This window comes from Myripristis murdjan, chromosome 16, assembly GCF_902150065.1.
Source record: "Myripristis murdjan chromosome 16, fMyrMur1.1, whole genome shotgun sequence".
In the NCBI taxonomy this organism is placed as follows: Eukaryota; Metazoa; Chordata; class Actinopteri; order Holocentriformes; family Holocentridae; genus Myripristis; species Myripristis murdjan.
Window position 1 is genome coordinate 648,128 of NC_043995.1, and position 19,142 is coordinate 667,269.

Sequence of the window (19,142 nt, forward strand, 5' to 3'; positions counted from 1 at the left end):
TTTTTGCCCACCCTGACACCCACACTGGCCTGGTGGGTGTCGGGTTGGGGTGTGTCAATCCTGCAGCTCTTCATGGGGTCTTAGGTTCCTCACAGGTACTATGTGCCATATATTGACTTAATCAGGTATTGCAGCAACAAACAGATTACAGTTATATCAGCACTTAAGACACAATAATCTAAAAACACATTTCATTTTAAAAGCAAGTATTTACCTTCTTATTATAATTATGAACTCTGCCCAAAATCAACTGAAATAGTCATAATTACTTTTTAACATATTCTATCATTTCTTATTGTGTATTTATGCATTTTGATCTCTTACACTATATTCATATTTATGTCTTGTACAAAGTCTTTTTAACACTATTGATAAGAGGAATACAGTTACTACCTGATCTTTTGTATGTCTCCTTGGAACTTCTGGATGCACCCATTGATGTGGACCGAATCTATGTTCCTCTTCTGGAGCTGTGCATAGAGGAGGTCCACATGTGGCATGATGGTGTGAAACAGCTGCAGAAAGAACTTAAAATCCTGGTGTTCCTGTAGCATGACGAAGGCTCCTGCTTCTCTGACGGTATTGGCGTCAAAGTCACCTGAGTCTCGTATGCTCTCAAAGCACTGAATGAGGTCTTCTCTGTGCTCAAACACAGTGTTGATGGCACGGCTGTGAAAGTTCCATCTGATGCCGCTGGATGTTGGCAGTCTGTGGGCCACAACTCTGTCAAGTACTGCTGTCCGTTTGGGTGATCGTGTGAAAAAGCTGGCAAATCCACCAAGGTCGGAAAAAAAATTCTGACCTGAGATATGTGAGAGGTGGCCTGCTGCATTATCAGGTTAAGCTGATGTGCATAGCAGTGGATGTAGTGAGCATTTGGGTACACATCCTGTATTTTCCTCTGGACACCTGCAGTGGCACCCCTCATGACACTGGCTCCATCATATGCCTTTGAGATGAGCTTATTCTTCTGGTCCTCAGGAAGGATGGCAGCAAGACGCTCTTTTAGTGCAGAAGAAATGGACTCAGCTGTAGCTGACTGCAGAGGGATGAACTCTAAAAACCTTTCGTGCACGTTGTGTTTTTCATCAATGTAGCGCAGCACAAGCACAAGTTGGGACTGTGTGGCAATATCCATGGTCTCATCAGCCTGAATTGACAGAAAATCACTGCTCTGGACTTCCTTGATGATTTGTTCCCTCAGGACAGAACACATACAGTCCAGTAGCTCATTCTGTACCGTTTTGGAGGTTCCCTTAAATATAGTGGCGCTCTCCAGGTGCTCTTTTAACACTCCATCAAGGGAAGCAACAAAATCCACCAGACCACGGAAGATCCCGGGCCTGTCTGAGCTCTCACTCTCATCATGACCACGCAAAGCCAACTCAAAAGCCCCCCAAAATTTAACACAGTCTATTATTCTAGACAGGACGTGTCGATTTTTGTTCACCTCTTCATTGTGCCTCCGAACGCCAATCTTGTAGCCTTCATCCAGCTGCTCAGCGATGCTAAGCCCGCCAAAAAAACTTAGCTTCAAACTGTTGTCAAGGTGGCTGCGGCTGCTTTCATGTTGTTTACACTTTTCTGACAGGTGTTTCAGATCTCGGACCCCGGTAGTTGTCCACAGGGTTTCGGTGCCCACACTTTGAAACAGCAGACAAGGGAAGCAATAAAAGGAGTTACTTACACCACAACCAGCTAGCCAGCTCCGTTTGTCGTAACAGGAGCGGGAAAAGCCCCGGGTGTAAGCTCGTCCTCTATCACCTGCCTGCTGCTGAAGCTGTAAATCGGGTCGGTCCGGTCCAAGCTCCTTAATCCTCTTTTTCACTTGCAGTGAACGCCGTGTGAATGGGTGTTTCTGAAGAGAAACAACTGAATTTTCTTTAACTCCTGCGATTCCGCTTGTTGTCGCCATCTTCAAAACTACTACTCAGCCGGAGTTTCAGTGACAGCTGCGCTGACGGGTTGGTTTGAGTGGCAGCGACAATTGTCCAATCACATGAGATTAAAAAAAACATAAAACGAAACCAATTCGCTGTCAGTTAAAATGGGTGTGTCCGGGGCGCAGCTCAGTGCGCCCCGCTGGGAAACTGAAGGAAGCCAATGAGAGAGCAGCCTCAGGTCACGTGCTTGTCAAAAGTTCAAGGGTTTACATTCACTCCCATTTGGCCGGCGCCCATAGGAAGTACATACAGAAATTACTAAAATACCGTATTGATCTGAATATAAGACGATATTTTTTCCATTGAAAATGCCCTGAAAAAACGCCCTCGTATTATATTGGGGGTCTAAGCAAATACACATGTATTGTACTTGCATATGTTCCGTGCTTGAATACAGCACACTTCCCCCGCTCTGGCACGGTTGGAAGGGGTGTGCTCCAGCACGGTACGGGCGTTCATGCACGAGCACATGCACGGTCACGCACGCAGCGGTGGATACCGCGTGGATACAACGTAAATCATGCAACTTTCCTCCTGCCTCCGCAAAATCGATTAATGCGCGGCGCGATTACCGGCGATTGGCCGCGTCGCGCAATCAATAATCAACCATGTTGTCTGTGTCGCTGTCCATTGTGCTGCTGCAGCCGCGTATAAACAAATGTTGATTTATGATGAAATGTATATATGGCAGTCTGTGTGCGCCACGCACCTGTCAGATCCGGCAGACCTGACCGGGTGGGCGCGGTGCCTCGGTTGGCACCGGGCGGCATCAGGTGTGCGCCGCCACCCGGTTGAATGTAGCAGCCAGCTGACATGCCGCTCCGGCTGTCAGTTGGACGCTTTCTGAAGTTACCTCCGAAACTGTCGAGGTAAATAAACATCCCTTAACTCCTTAACCCTGGCCCAGAGTGCAATGTGAGACGGTGGCGGTCTCAGAAAGAAGAGCTAAAAAATGCCCACAGCCAGAGAAGGGCTTTTTGTGGTCCAAAAACTGGTCGATTCAACGAGACTGACAGGAGGGTGTGCGATTTTGTGAATGAGAAACGTAGTGAAGGACTGCCCGTTACGAGGGCTGTGATGCAGCAAAAAGCACTTGAAGCTGCCACAGAGCTCAACATACCCCACACTGAGTTCAAAGCTAGCACGGGCTGGTGTTGCAGAATGCAGTGGCGGATTTAAGAAATTTGGGGCCCAAGGCAAAGGCAGGCATGGGGCCCTCTGAGATGAGAGGACAACACACAAAACAGGGGCCCTGAGACACACGTAATACGATAAGCATTCTGCTGGCATTTTAGCAAAAGTATTTTAAACCAAAACATAATTAATGTGCGCAAATAAGTAATAACTGTATTAACCATAAGTGTATGAGGAGTTTTATGGGGCCCTCAGGAACTTGGGGCCCTAGGCAACCGCCTAGTGTTGCCTAATGGTAAGTCCGCTCCTGGCAGAATGTCCATATAAAAAGTATTTTCCAAAAAAGGGTCTTGAAAAAGAGGGGTCGTCTTAAAATCAGGGTCGTCTTTTATTCGGGTCAATACGGTACAATTTGGGAGCGATTTATAATGAATGTTGACTGGTGCAGACTACCAGGCTCTATAAGCAAATACGTTTTTATTTCACAATTACTTTGCATTGTCTAATTAATTTAATGTAATTTAATATATGTTTAAGTAACCTAGATTCTCTCTAGATAATTGGAGGGGTGGCGCCCCAGCGCCCCGCATTGACCAGCCGCCACTGCGTACAACTATATTGAAACTAATGTGGTGAAAAAGTATGAATTATGGGGCAATATTACCCTGTGTGACCATGGCCATCACAACAGGTGTACCTAATAGTGGCCCCTGTGTGTGTGTGTGTGCGTGTGTGTGTGCGTGTGCAAGCGTGCATATGCATAATGCACTCTCTTCGGTAATGTACAGAATGATAATTTTTTCACTTTTGTTATGTTTGTTATGTTGTTATGTATGCAAATTTATTAAAAAGAAAAAACTGAAATATCAGATTGACATAAGTATTCAGACCCTTTACTGATGCAACAACACTCTAGAGATTAAAACAAAATCCGGTTCATGAAAGCTTTTACATTTGCTGTTCTAAACGCCCAGTGTCTGGCAAGGAACTGATGCATTTTACATTTTCGATATGTGTGGAATCAGGATTTCCGCTAGAAAAAATTGGCACTGGACAACATGACCGGCAGGTTTTCAATTTACCGGACAAATGTTTGAAATTCCGGTCAAATATTATCTGAATTTATTGAGCTTAACATTATATGCAGGCTATATAAGCATGATATCAAGGCATGTCAATTTATAGCGTAATCTTTTTATTGAAAAGTAGGTTATATCAAATAAAATGAGTGCAGTCAATTGACTCACATGCGTAAAAATAAATAAATAAATATTGCACAAGCCTGTGCTCTTTTAACATGAACATTGCATACAGTTGCAAACAATTGCAACTACAATTTGCAAAAAAAAAAACAAAAAACTGGCTCATATCATTTTAATAACGCGGCGTGCTGCCAACTTGAAATCAAATAGATGCAATAAAAACTTAATTCAGCAGCTGAATTAAAATCAAAAGTCTCAAGTGTCTCTCCGCAACTTGCAATGTGCATCAGTCTTGTGACCTTGTTCTCCCCCAGGCGACTTCGCTGCGCTGTTTTGATCCGGTTCTGCAGAGAAAAACCTCTCTCTCTCTCTGGTACACTGGAGACAGGGATCACGCAGGCTATTTTTTAAAATAAATAAATAAATAAAATTACATGGAAATTGACTGTTTTAATAAAATTCAAATTGTGCTTAGAGGGAATATTTTCACCGGACATTTAAAAATTACCGGACTTTGGCAGATTTTACCAGTCATAGTCCGGTGATTACCGGATAACGGAAACCCAGTGTGGAATATTTATATATATGGAAGAAGAACTGTGTAGTTAACACGAGCAGCGCCAGACACCACGACTGGAAAAAAGACATCATGGTACTGGACACATTGTTTGACTGACAGGTGATCAGGTTGGGTTTTCATTACGCTGCCAAACGGTGCCAATCTCCTTTGATCTGACATCAGATGTGACGGGACAGTCGATATGGAGATACATTTATGTGCTGATTGAGATTATAGCATTGAATAGTGTTTTTTGTGGGTATTTATTGCATTGTTAATGTGCCTGACATTCTGTGAGGTTGTGGTGACGTGTGCGCACTGCCCGCTCGTCAGCCAAAATTCCACTACGCCAGCCCCGCTGAGCCTTGCGCTGAAAGTAGACGTGGTTTCAGATGGCGAGCTTTGGGCGCACCTCGGCCAAGCTGAGTCTGTCGACACCTTTCGACAGACTTCGCTGCCACTCCCATCTCAGCGCACGTCGGTCTGCCAAAATACAAAACTGTGCGCCCCTTGGGTTGCGCTCGTCCAAACCAGCTCTGCACGAGGTTCGCCTCACTGCGCTACCCTGTGCTGCGCTGGGAAAATAGAGCCTCATGTCTTGATTTTTGCTCTGATATGCATTGTCAGCTGTGAGGCCTTCTATAGAGAGGAGTGGGCCTTTTCAAATCATGTCCAATCAATTTAATTTACCACAGGTGGACTCTAATCAAGGTGTAGAAACATCTCAGCAACCGTAAAGAGAAATGAGAGGCACCTGAGCTAAATTTTAAGTGTTGTTGCAAAGGGTCTGAATACTTATGTCAATGTGATATTTCAGTTTTTCCTTTTTAATACATTTGCAAAAAATTCTTCAATTCTGTTTTCCTTTTGTCATTATGGGGTACTGAATGTAAATTAATGAGAGAAAAAATTCTTTTAAATGACTGTAGTGTCAAGCCGTGTTCACACCAGACGCGATGAACGTGATGAAATCGTGCGTCACGCGCGTAACGCGTCGCGTGACCATGGAATCATTTATTTCCTCAATCGTGTCTATCGCGCGATGGACGCGTTGATGCGAACCCGCCCTCCTCTCTCCCTCCTTCCTCTCCCTGATGTAGGTGTCCCGCAGACTTTTCCATGTGTGGACACACATCCACTGACAAGACGCACACACGTAGCGAGACAGATATGCCGGGTTAACGTTACCGCTAGCATGGTTAATAGTAAATTACATACAATAGCTGCATTAGCAACGGACACATATTGCAAAATTTACCGGCAGCCGGCACACGGCAGTCCGGCAGCCGGCACAGGGCAGCCCGGCAGCCGCACACGGCAGCCCGGCAGCCGCACAGGGCAGCCCGGCCCGATGAAGCGTCATTGCGTGTATTGCGCGAAACGCGCCGCCCGACCCGAAATCGCGCGTCATCACGTCTTTGCATTGACTTTTAATGTAAACTTGACGCGCGAATTTGCGTTATCACGTCCGGTGTGAACACACCTTCAGGCTGCAACATAACAAAAGTGAAAAAAGCGAAGGGGGTCTGAATACTTGCGCTGTATATCAGATTGTAAAAATGTACCTAATAAAGTGGCGTCTGAGTGTAAATTGATAAGGTAAATAGTTTTGTATTTTATTTGTATGATATATATTTTTTTTAAATGATTTTTTTCATTTTTTCGTTTAGTTATTTTCTTGATTTTTCTTTCCTTTCTTTTTTTTTAATTTTTAGGGTAACTCACTCAGTTTTTGGTTATTTTCTGTACATATTCTTGTAACTTTTTAATAATTTGTTGTTACATTTTGTCCTTTCATGCAAATTCACTCATCACTTTGTTTTTCAATGTTTTTAAAAGAAATCAGATGAATTTGATCAGGTTTACAAGGGTTAAATTCTTGTGAAAAATGCTTGTGTGGCATCTGAATGGAGCCTCACAAGAATTTTGATTTTGTTAATCCAGTATGACCTTTAAATTTATAATCATCATAGTTCTAACTGTAGTTAGAATTATGATGAAGTGTAAGTTTTTGTGCAGATTTTATGGTTGACTTATTTATTTTATGCATTTACCTTTACCCTTCCACTTACAACCCCTCTTGTGTCTGCCCTCCCGATGTTGTTTCTGACTGTCTGACTGTCCAGTGTACAGACTGGCTGTGGCCAGTCCAGGCCAGCCTTGGCACTGTTTGAATAACTGAAGATAGTGTTTGCAGGCTCTCTGAACCTGTGAGGCTGTTTCAGAGGCTGGTTGGCTAGTTGGCTGCTAACTGGCTTGCCGCCTCAGACTTGTTTATTCACATGGAGTTTTTGTCTGTGAAATGAGCTGTGAGGGAGATTATGCAGTGCAAAGCTTCACACACCTGCAGCACAATAAACATTACTGTGGAAATATACATTCTTAGTGAATACAACTCAATTCTGATATATAATATTCTCTCTAATATGGATAGAACCTCAGGCCAAACCATTTTGAAAAATGTGATATTATTTCACTTCTTTCGTAGCTGTCATATAGGACAGTGGTGGTGCTATCTTCCTCTCATTATGACTCAGTGCTGGATACTGGCTGGATGCTCCAAATGCTAACTGAACACACCAAGTAATGCTTGGTGTGTTTTATGTATGTTGAATTGAAGCATATCTTTTAACGATTCAGAAACATCTTATTTTATGAGTCATTTAGTAAGGTACATAACGCAAATGAATATAACGCAAATGAATCCACAATTCAAAGTTGGTATGACGTACTTTTCATCAAAGAGAGAACAGCATGAGGCCAACTTTTCTTCATCAAGTGTTACTTAGGAGTCCAATGTTAAACTGCTTTACAAAATTATTTTGCATGTGTGACCTTCATATAATCAATGCATGCATATTAGCCGCATAATAGCTTTTCATTAATTGCTTTTTTTGCTTTCTCTCTCCACATCACAGATCGCTTCACAGTGTACAGCGCCAAGAAACTCAGACAAGCATGGAATAAGTAAGTGGACATTTCATATAATTAGATTTCCATGTTTTTGTGCATGTTTGTGTGAGTGTGTCACTGTCCTGTGTGCATGTATGAACATGAGCTACACTATATTGCCAAAAGTATTCGCTCGGCTGCCTTCACACACATATGAACATGAGTGACATCCCATTCTTAAACCATAGGATTTAATATGATGTGGGCCCATCCTTTGCAGCTATAACAGCTTCAACTCTTCTAGGAAGGCTTTCCACAAGGTTTAGGAGTGTGTTTATGGGAATTTTTGACCATTCTTCCAGAAGTGCATTTGTGAGGTCAAACACTGATGTTGGACAAGAAGGCCTGGCTCTCAGTCTCCGCTCTAATTCATCCCAAAGGTGTTCTCTCGGGTTGAGGTCAGGACTCTGTGCAGGCCAGTCAAGTTCTTCCACACCAAACTCGCTTATCCATGTCTTTATGGACCTTGCTTTGTGCACTGGTGCACAGTCGTGTTGGAACAGGAAGGGCCATCTCCAAACTGTTCCCACAAAGTTGGGAGCATGAAATTGTCCAAAATGTCTTTGTATGCTGAAGCATTAAGAGTTCCTTTCACTGGAACTAAGGGGCCGAGCCCAACGTCCGAAAAACGACCCCACACCATAATCCCCCCTCCACCAAACTTTACACTTGGCACAATGCAGTCAGACAAGTACCGTTCTCCTGGCAACCACCAAACCCAGACTCGTCCATCAGATTGCCAGACGGAGAAGCGTGACTCGTCACTCCAGAGAACGCGTCTCCACTGCTCTAGAGTCCAGTGGCGGTGTGCTTTATACCGCTGCATCCGATGCTTTGCATTGTGCTTGGTGGTGTAAGGCTTGGATGCAGCTGCTTGGCCATGGAAACCCATTCCATGAAGCTCTCTACGCACTGCTCTTGAGCTAATCTGAAGATCACATGAAGTTTGGAGGTCTGTAGCAATTGACTCTGCAGAAAGTTGGCGTCCTCTGCGCACTATGCGTCTCTGCATCCGCTGACCCCGCTCTGTGATTTTATGTGGCCTACCACTCCGTGGCTGAGTTGCTGTCGTTCCCAATCGCTTCTACTTTGTTATAGTACCACTAACAGTTGATTGTGGAATATTTAGTAGCGAGGAAGTTTCACAACTGGACTTACTGCACAGGTGGCATCCTATTACATTACTATTACAGCACCATGCTGGAATTCACTGAGCTCCTGAGAGCGACCCATTCTTTCACAAATGTTTGTAGAAGTAGTCTGCATGCCTAGGTGCTTGATTTTATACACCTGTGGTCATGGAAGTGATTGGAACACCTGAATTCAATGATTTGGATAGATGAGCGAATACTTTTGGCAATATAGTGTAGTTGAAAAGCTGTTGTTGCTGAAAGGTCTGGTGAGTGTCACCTTTCTATCACACATGCATAGAAATATACACACTCTGCTGAACTGTCGCTAATTTCCAGCCTTAGGTTCATACATTTAGGAATTTTCTTGCCACTCAGGTCACACACTTTTTACACACTTCTCTTGCAGTTTACACACTCTTTCTGGCACTAGCACACTCCTCTGCTGCTTATACTGTTTTCCTGCACCTCATACACTCTTCCTCCAGCTTCCAACTGGTGTGTGATTCTGCACTGGGACACCAGACACAGATGGCAGGAAAAGGGCATGGTGGCATAGCTGGGGAGGGGGGCATCCCAGATGAGTGCCACCCTTTACCCTTGGTATACATCAAGAGGGGCATTCAGAGAGGGCAAAGGTGACTTTTCCATGGTGAATGTCAGAATGGCACTAGGCAAGACTTTGATGTAAAAGTCCATCCATCTTATCTGAATCCCAAATTTCGGCTGCAACAGAAGAGCGTAGGTTCTCCTGAATGAACTTCTGGAGTTGCTATGTTGTCTGGCGGGAAATCCTCTCCACACAGGAAGCAATGTATTGAAACAAAAGTGATAATCTGCAACATTTTCATATGAACAGAGGCCTGTTTTTCTACTATTTAACAGTGTGTGATACACCATTCATGAAAACTTTTGCATTTGCTGTTTTAAACACCTGTACAGTTGCTTAAAGCACTGGTTTTCAAAGTGGAGTCCAGGGTAGTGGGTCCTCTGAAAAAGTCCCTCAAGAAAGCCCTAGAGAAGCATATGGCAGAGAGCGGTAACATCCTACAGTTGTTAAAAGAGCAAACGGACAACCATGCAAAGAAATGTAGCACGGTCTTCAACAAGATAGACATCCAGGCTTGCTTGTGTAAGAATGAAAAAGATACATCCTCTTGTCTTGTGGAGGTTACCAAGCAGCAAAGAAGCAAAGAAAAAACGTAATGACTTGGAGGACAGATCCAGGAGAAACAATGTGCAGCTGGTCAACTTACCAACAGGAGCCGAGGGTGACGACCTGAGGGGTTACCTCCAGAAGAAGTTACCGGAGTGGATTCCACGGAAATTAACAGAGCACATCGGTTCTTCTCTAACAGCACCAGGAGACCTCAGACCATGATTTTCAGGCTTCTGTGCTATACTGACTGATAGGCAATCCTTGATGGAGCGAGGAAAGCCAAACCTACTCTCTCTGATGGCACCCTTCTGCAGTTCTACACAGATTACAGCCCCGGGACCACACAAGAACGGCAGGAATACAAGGATATCTGACATGAAGGATGTCTGGTGTAACTGGGACGGTTTGCAGGTCCCAACCACTCTGCGTTGTGTTCTGGCTGTTCATCCGACACTGGACACTGGCATCATTTGTTGAGGTGTAATTCTGATTGAATGGGTTGACAGACAAAGCAGAAACTGTGATGGGCTTTCAACACGCCTCTCTCAGTCGGCTTCAGTACAAACTCTTTAAATAAATAAATAATAAAATACAGTGAAATAGAAAAAAAAACAAATGCCACCAATTTATGTCTCCAATTCTGTGACATTTACACACATTGGCAACATCCCAACTTACAAATCATGAAACGATTCCAACAAATCAACAAAACAAATCTATCTATCTATCTATCTATGTGAAATAAAACATATATTTACATTATCAATTTCTATGAGAAATAAAATAAAACGTCTTATTGTGTTTGTAAACAATTGCCATATTCATCAGAAATCCGTTACACATTTACCATCCGAAATGAAACATTCTTAACGGCGCCTACGGTTGCCATGGAAACTATCCTTAAACACAATCGCTAAAACAATCAATCAAAAGTGAAAAAATACATTTACTGATCATGATACTGGGAGTACAGTATAAACATACCTGATTGAATGGGTTGACAGACAAAGCAGAAACTGTGATGGGCTTTCAACACGCCTAACATGAGAAAACGGACAAGTGTAAGTCTATATCCCATCAGATGAAACGGCGTATAGCCGCCACATAACGGTTACAAAGAAACAGTTTTAAGCTAGGTCTTTAAATTCTCAAAACTTGTTTTGACTGGTAAAATGCACAGCAAACTACACAACCCATCTACAATAACAATATTATGTAGTAATAACCTGCTGTGAGGACTTAAACCAACATTAAAACCCAAAATTCAAACGTTATGATTGCGCTGCCCTGAATACATACCTCTCTCAGTCGGCTTCAGTACAAACTGACGAGAGACGGGGAATGAAGCAGTTTATCCGCTAACGGTCAGTAGAGGGCGCTAAATCACAATTTACTACAGTACTCCCAATATCAAAGTCAGAACAATTGAGGGATTTTGGTGAAATTAATATGTATTACAATAACAACAACAACAACAACAAAAAAACATTACATAAGAAACAAAAATTACAAAGATTAGTAGTTTGTTTTTTTTTTTATATATATATATCTCTGTTACACTGGCTTATTGCTGTACATCTATTCAGGGTAAAAAAGTAGCATTTGCAGTTGGAGCATATATACTAAATACACTGTATTGCCAAAAGTATTCACTCAGCTATCCAAATCATTGAATTCAGGTGTTCCAATCACTTCCGTGGCCACAGGTGTATAAAATCAAGCACCTAGGCATGCAGACTACTTCTACAAACATTTGTGAAAAAATGGGTCGCCCTCAGGAGCTCAATGAATTCTAGTGTGGTATCGTGATAGGATGCCACCTGTGTGATAAGTCCAGTCGTGAAATTTCCTCGCCACTAAATATTCCACAATCAACTGTTAGTGGTACTATAACAAAGTGGAAGTGATTGGGAATGACAGCAACTCAGCCACTAAGTGGTAGGCCACGTAAAATCACAGAGCGGTGTCAGTGGATGCTGAGGCGCATAGTGCGCAAAGGTCACCAACTTTCTGTAGCTCAAGAACAGTGCGTAGAGAGCTTCATGGAATGGGTTTCTATGGCCGAGCAGCTGCATCCAAGCCTTACATCACCAAGCCCAATGTAAAGCGCCGGATGCAGTGGTGTCTGACCTCGCGAACGCGCTTCTGGAAGAATGGTCAAAAATTCCCATAAACGCCTTCCTAGAAGAGTTGAAGCTGTTATAGTTGCAAAGGTTGGGCGGACATCATATTAAATCCTATGGTTTAAGACTGGGATGTCACTCATGTTCATATGCGTGTGAAGGCAGCTCCAACTGTATTTAAGGCTGAATTTTGTTTTTCATCTTTATCTAGTTCTCAGGAATCTGCATTTAAAGCACTTATATGCTTTATGTCAAATTTAAATTTGATTGGTGTGTTGAGAATGCAAAATGCAAAGAATACACCCTCTTCTTCACAAGTCATAAAACTTTCTCCCTTAGAGATTACATCCTTACATCCTCTGGCTTATTGCCTTCAGTGCGCTCAGCAGAATTCTTGCCCAGACATATATCTGATTACAACCCGATGATATCTATTTTTAACTATGGAAGTATAAAATATAAGGCCACCAGATGGAGGTTTAATTCCAGTCTTTTAAAAAATGCTGATTTTTTAACACAATTGAAAGAAAAATTGACTGAATTTATAAATACACAGAAATACAGCATCTCAGATAAGACAGTGGTTTTGGCCTCTATCAAAGGCTTTATATGTAATAATGCTATATGGCTCAGCTCACAATTACATAGAAGCCGGCTCCAAAAGACTATAACTCTAGAAAAACAACGTGCTATTTTGGAGAATGATCTTAAAAAAGATACACTGTAATAAAGGAAATCGAGCTAAAAATAAAACAAGCAGAATTAAATGATTTATTAAGACACAGGGCAGAATATATGATTCATATTACCAAACATAAGTACTATGCAGAAGGCAGCAAGCCAAGCCATCTTTTGACATTAACTCTCAAACAACAGGAGGCTAAAATTTTCTATACCAGCAATCAGAAGTGATGAATATGGAGTAGTGTCCTCAAAAGAGAAAATAAACAAGACATTCAAAAATTGCTTTAAAAAACTGATTACAAGTGATTCAACCCCTTCTGAAGAGGACTTCACCAAATTTTTTTTAATGGTCTGGGCTTCTCCCATTCTCCCATATCACTAGTTGAGTTACTTAAAGCAGTCAGAGCTACAAATAAGGGTCGTACATAAGGCATAGATGGTATACCAGTGGAACTCTATTTAGCCCTATAGGATATACTGGGACCAATATGGCTAGAAACAATAAACTACACTATTGAAAATGGAATGTTTCAAAGGGATTTAAACACAGCCCTGATTACAGTTATACCCAAAATCTGGTAAAGACCCCCTAGACTCTGCCAACCATCATCCAATTTCATTGATAAATGCTGATCTTAAGATATTTTCTAAAGTCTTAGCCAGTAGACTTGAGACAGTGGCTGATAAAATCAGTGGCGGCTGGTGGTGTAATTGGTTGGGTGGGCTAACAAATAAGTTATACCCATTAAATAGTTAACACAGCAGTAAAAGTAATATCCCATCTGATTGAAACAAAATTATAGCAACTACACAAACACTGTGCATTAAGTACACACAAACTGTGTTTAACACAAGGAAAGATCTGATCAAAAACTACTTTATTTGTATCTCTCTCTCAGTTCAGTTCAATTCATCTATCTCTCTCTCTCTCTCTCTCTCTCTCACACACATACACAGCCACTTTGCAACAATTCTTGTCAAACACGCCCGGAACAAAACAATTAACAACAGCAAAACAATTTACATTACAGGGGCCTGACAGGATCGTTGCTGTCCTTTAAACAATTTGTAAGCTGGAGCTATTTGAAAACAAGCTCACATCGACAGCCCTTCTGGGATGCAAACATGTTTATCACCCTGTCATTTAAGTCTGGTGATTTTCGGATGAACTCCTGCTGGATAGACAGCATAGCCAATGCATTTAGTCTGCCCTGTCCCATCCTTCTTCGGAGAAAATATTTAATCCATTTGAGTGTACTGAAACACCTCTCTGACTCCGCTGATGTCATTGAGGTTGTGATAGTTATTTGTGTTAATTTCAAAGTTTCAGAAAAAGTGCTCTGAAGGTTGTTTTCAGTGAGCATCCTCAAAACTGACATAGCAGACTTCAACCCTGCAAACTCCGCACAGCTGTACATCATCATCAGCTCACCTTTCAGTTTCTCTTTGCAGCTCATCGGGAAACTTTCACTTGTGATGTCCAGCTGCTTCTGAGGGAAACTGGTCTTGAACATAGGGAACAGTTCAGGGTCAATAAGTTCAAAAGACTGCAAGTGTCGGGCCTTCTCAAAGTGAGCCTTTGATTGCTCAATCATTATTTCACAGCCCTGTGAGGCCACTGAAACGGCGTGGTGTTGCAGCAGCAGCAGCAGCAGCAGCAGCAGCAGCAGCAGCAGCAGACGTGTCTGCATCTGGATTTGGCTTTGTGTCATCTCTGGTCAGCTTGTCCTTCAGTTCATTTATGGAGCGGAAAAAATTCTCTAGGGCCTGTCTAGTTGTGAGAGGATCTATGTGGCGTTTCTGAAGGATGCTGTACAGGACATCAACGTGCAGGAGAGCTGGGTGAAAAAAAACGACAAAAAGAAAAGAAAGTTGACATCCTGTAGCAATGTGCACAAGCTGTGGGCTTGCTAGATTGACAAGCCCACATGCCTTTACCTTTCAGACAGATCCTTCTCTGTGCACATGGGGCAGTTTTCCTCCTCAGTGGCCCCTCTGACCTGTGGGGTCCCCCAGGGGTCAGTTTTTGGCCCTCTACTGTTTTCCCTTTATATGCTACCCCTGGGGTCGATTTTTAGGAAGCATGGTATTCCTTTTCACTGCTTCGTTGATGATGTGCAGGTATATTTGCCGTTAAAGGTCCCTTCCAAAGATTCTCTCCAGGCTGCACTTAACTGCATGAGTGACATTAAAACATGGATGGACTTAAACGTCTTAAAATTAAATGAAAACAAAAATGTGGTTGTCCTGTCCTGTCGCCCTGACCTGGTTCAGGCCCTTGCCAGCTCCCTTGGCCCACTAGCACCTTACATAGGATCCCTTGCTAGGAATCTTGCGGTGATTATTGATGGTGCTTTCAAATTAGACAAACAAGTCAGCTCAGTGGTCAAGTCTAGCTTTTTTCAGCTGAGGCTTCTAGCCAAAGTTAAACCTTATCTAAGCCAGAAAGATCTTGAAAAAGTGATCCATGCTTTTATTACATCTTGCTTAGATTATTGTAACTCCCTGTACGTCGGTATTGGCCAGTCAGAGCTGAACCGCCTGCAGCTTGTTCAGAATGCAGCAGCTCATCTCCTAACTGGGACTAAGAAACGTGCGCACATAACTCCGTTGCTCAATTCCCTTCACTGGCTTCGGTTAGGTACAGGATTGATTTTAAGAATCTTTTATTTGTTTTTAAGTCTCTGAATGGCCTGGCCCCGGAACACCTGTCTGACCTTATTAAACTGCATCAGCCCTCCAGAGCCCTTACGTCAGTGTGTCAGATGGTCTTGGACGTTCCTTGATTGTTCTCAAAAACGCATTGCCTCTCACTGTGCGGACTGCCAATAGCCTCTTAACTTTTAAAAAACTTATGAAGTCGCACTTGTTTACTCTGGCCTTTGGCTGAGTATAGCCACCTCTGTTGGGTCTTTTATCTGTTATGTTCACTGTATTATTGTTTTGTTTTTATTGTTTTTTTTTTTTTACTGCTTTTATTGTTTTTATTGCTTTTTGTTGTTTTTCCTGTTTTTGCTCATTTTACTGTAAAGCACTTTGGGAGGCTATTTTAAATGTGCCATATAAATAAAGCTGACATTGACATTGACATTGACTGATCATTCCGTATTTTTTCAAAGTACTGTTTCGAGGTGTCGTGGTGCTCAAACACGGTGTGCACGGTGCGGCTTTTAAAGTTCCACCTTGTCTGTCCTGCCGCTGGGATCCTCGCGCCACACACTTTATCCAGGACCATAGTTCTGTGCATGAGGGAACGTCTCTTTTAACCTGGCTTGGAAGCCAGATGCTGTGCCGCTCATTACAGCTGCTCCACCATAGATCTGTGCAATTAGTTTGTTTTCAAGTTTATGTGGCTGGAGCTTTTCCTTTAAGAGTTTTTCAAATCCCACCGCAGTTCTGTCCACTAACTCACACACGCCACATCAGTTGTCTGTTGACAGTCAAGTAGCTCATTTTGGCTAGTCTTGGACGTGTACAACCTGTGTGCTTGACAAGTGGTCAGCTAACTGGCTGTCAAAAAAAGAAAACTGGTCAACCAGGTCCAGAAATATGCCATGTTGGACTGAAGTGGGAAATTCGTATGATCCCCGCAGAGGTAGTTTGTGTGCCCACAAAATTTTAAACAGTCCATAATCCTGGACAGCGAATGTCTGTTTTTCCTCACCAGCTCGTGATGTCTCTGTACAGCAATCCAGTGACCTTTATCCAGCTGACAGGCGATGTTAACTTTACCAGCATGGATAGTTTAATGCTGTTCCCGATGTGACTTGTGCTGCTTTCATGTTTCCTAATTTTATCACTTAAAAATTTTAAATCCACATTTCCTTGCTGGGTCCAAGCCGTGTCTCCTCCAAAAAGCAAAAATGGGAAACAGAAAAGCGATTTCTTAGCTAGGCTAGTCTTTAGCCAGTCCTTTTTTTCAAACCAGATTGCAGATTTCAGATTGATAGCGCCCGCCATTTTCTCACATACAGTAACGTACCCTTGGCTCCTGTCATTGGTCTAAAACAGCGGTCTTGGGCTAAATAAAATCAGCCCAAAATGATGAGAAAACCGTGGGGGGCATGAAATGACACCTGTCAATCATTTACCCAGCGTCAACCCGCTGCTGATTGGTCAGAAGTTATCGGCCAATGGGCTGGATGAAATTAACCCAAACAGTAACATCTCTGCCCAAATCATCAGACAAGGGCGGGACATGATACTTGTTAATCATTTACACTCGGAAAATGAATAAGAGCAGATTTGATGTGCTTGGGCTGCATAAAATTAGCCCATTTAGCGATATCCTGTGTTTTGTAATTATTTGGTGCCTTATTTGCCTCTCTAGGTTTCACTAAAATCTCTAACAATCTTTTGTATGTTATTTAGACAATAATTTTCTCTTCTTTATTGTATAATGTAGGGAGGGCTTAGCCCTGCTAGCTCATTTATACCAGCTGCCACTGGATAAAATTATAAACCCAGATCAAACGGGATTTATCAGGGGACGTGTCGCATCTGAAAACCTACGCTGGCTTCTACACATACTTACTGCAACACACAAAATTCCGCCTGCTTGTAGCTTGTTATTTCTTGACGCTGAAAAGGTATTTGATCACCTTGAATGGCCCTATCTTTAGAGGGTTTTAAAAGAATTTAACTTTGGAAATAATTTTATTAAAATGATTCAAACATTGTATGCCAATCTATCAGCTAGAATGTGTGTGGAAGGAGTCTTTTCAGATTTATTTGACATAGGAAGGGGCACATGGTAAGGAGATCCTTTATCCCCTTTCATTTTTGATGTATCCATTGAACCGATTGCACAATTCATTAGAAACTGTCCACAAATTTCCCCCATTATGTACAACATCACACTCCATATCGCTTTATGTAGATGACGCATTAGTTTATTCCTACTTTACTGGACCATGGTGGCGATGAGGGAGCTAAGCCAGATGGCAAGGCTGTTGATTTACTGGTTGATCTTTGTTCCAACCCTTACCTATGGTCACGAGCTGTGGGTAGCAACCAAAAGAATTAGATCTCGGATAAAAGCGGGAGAAATGAGTTTCCTTTACAGGGTGGCTGGGTGCACCATTAGGGATAGGTTAAGGAGCTCCAACATCCACAAGAAGCTCCGAAGAGAGCTGCTGCTCCTCCACATTGAAAGGAGCCAACTGAGGTGGTTCCGGCATCTCGTCATGATGTCTCCTGGGCGCCTCCCAGTGAAGGTGTTCCCAGCATGACCACCTGGGCAGAGACCCTCGGGCAGACCCAGGACACGCTGGGGGGATTATGTATCCTGGCTGATCTTGTAACGCCTTGGGATTCTCCAGGAGGTGTTGGTGGATGTGGCCATGTATAAGACCATCTGGACTGACTTCAGGTTGCTCCCACCGCAACCCAGTTTTGGAAATGAATGAATGAATCAAAATTAGTACAAAATTACTCAAAAAAAAAAAAAAATGCAAGAAAAATTCTATCATGAAATTACCACAAATTGTAATAAATAAATACATAAATACCATGGAGAAGAAACAGGGTATCCGTGAGGTTGTTAAAGGTAGTAAAAAGTAGTAAATAAAAGGTAGTAAAAGGTAACTAACACAATTTTAATTGGTAGTAATTTTTTTCATCATCCCTTCAATATATTATGACTTTTCCATTAATGCTGATTTTTTCTTTACAGTTCATTTAATGAAAGAACTATTAAAACAAAAAAATATGTGCGAGAAGGACACCAGGACCTGTGTCAGCGTTAATAGCCAATCAATGATCCTGACTGCATTTGCCACCCCTTAGGGTGTACGCGATTGGTTCAAAGCTGCATGTTGCGCTCATGCGGGTCTCAAAACGTTAGTGTGAGCAAGTCACTTGCAGAAGTATGAAAATGTAAGTTTTCACAGCTCTGAGCAGTGCTGTAAACTAGCGGTTGCCACTCCCCAAATGCGCCTAAAATATTCCGTTGGCGAGTTAATTTTGGAGGTCTACCTGTCACGGGGTGGGGAAATATTGGCACCAAGTCATGCAATAAATTATGCAAGAGGTGGCTTTAAATTCATACGGTAGCTAACGTTAGCGCTTGACTGGTGATGTTTGTGTCTCGCACTTCAGTAGCTCCCTGTAGCCCGTCGGCTAGCGCTAGTGATCTGTTTGTTGTGTGTCACACTTAAATAGCTCCCCCGACCTCGCGTCACATGTTGTGAGGTTAGTCCAGGTTTAGCCTAGCCAGCTCAGAAGGACGACACGCAACGCACTGTCTGGGACACAC

The 19,142-nt window shown here is 42.6% G+C and overlaps 1 protein-coding gene across 2 annotated transcripts in view; it reads left to right on the forward strand.

Annotated features, from left to right (window-relative positions):
- The window catches only part of cdk14 (cyclin dependent kinase 14), a 433,611-nt gene that overhangs the window by 398,903 nt on the left and 15,566 nt on the right, over positions 1 to 19,142 (forward strand). For both annotated transcript variants that reach the window (XM_030071499.1, XM_030071500.1), the window contains one exon: positions 7,757 to 7,805. In XM_030071499.1, the coding sequence (XP_029927359.1) occupies positions 7,757 to 7,805 (49 nt within the window). The remainder of the gene's footprint in view (positions 1 to 7,756; positions 7,806 to 19,142) is intronic.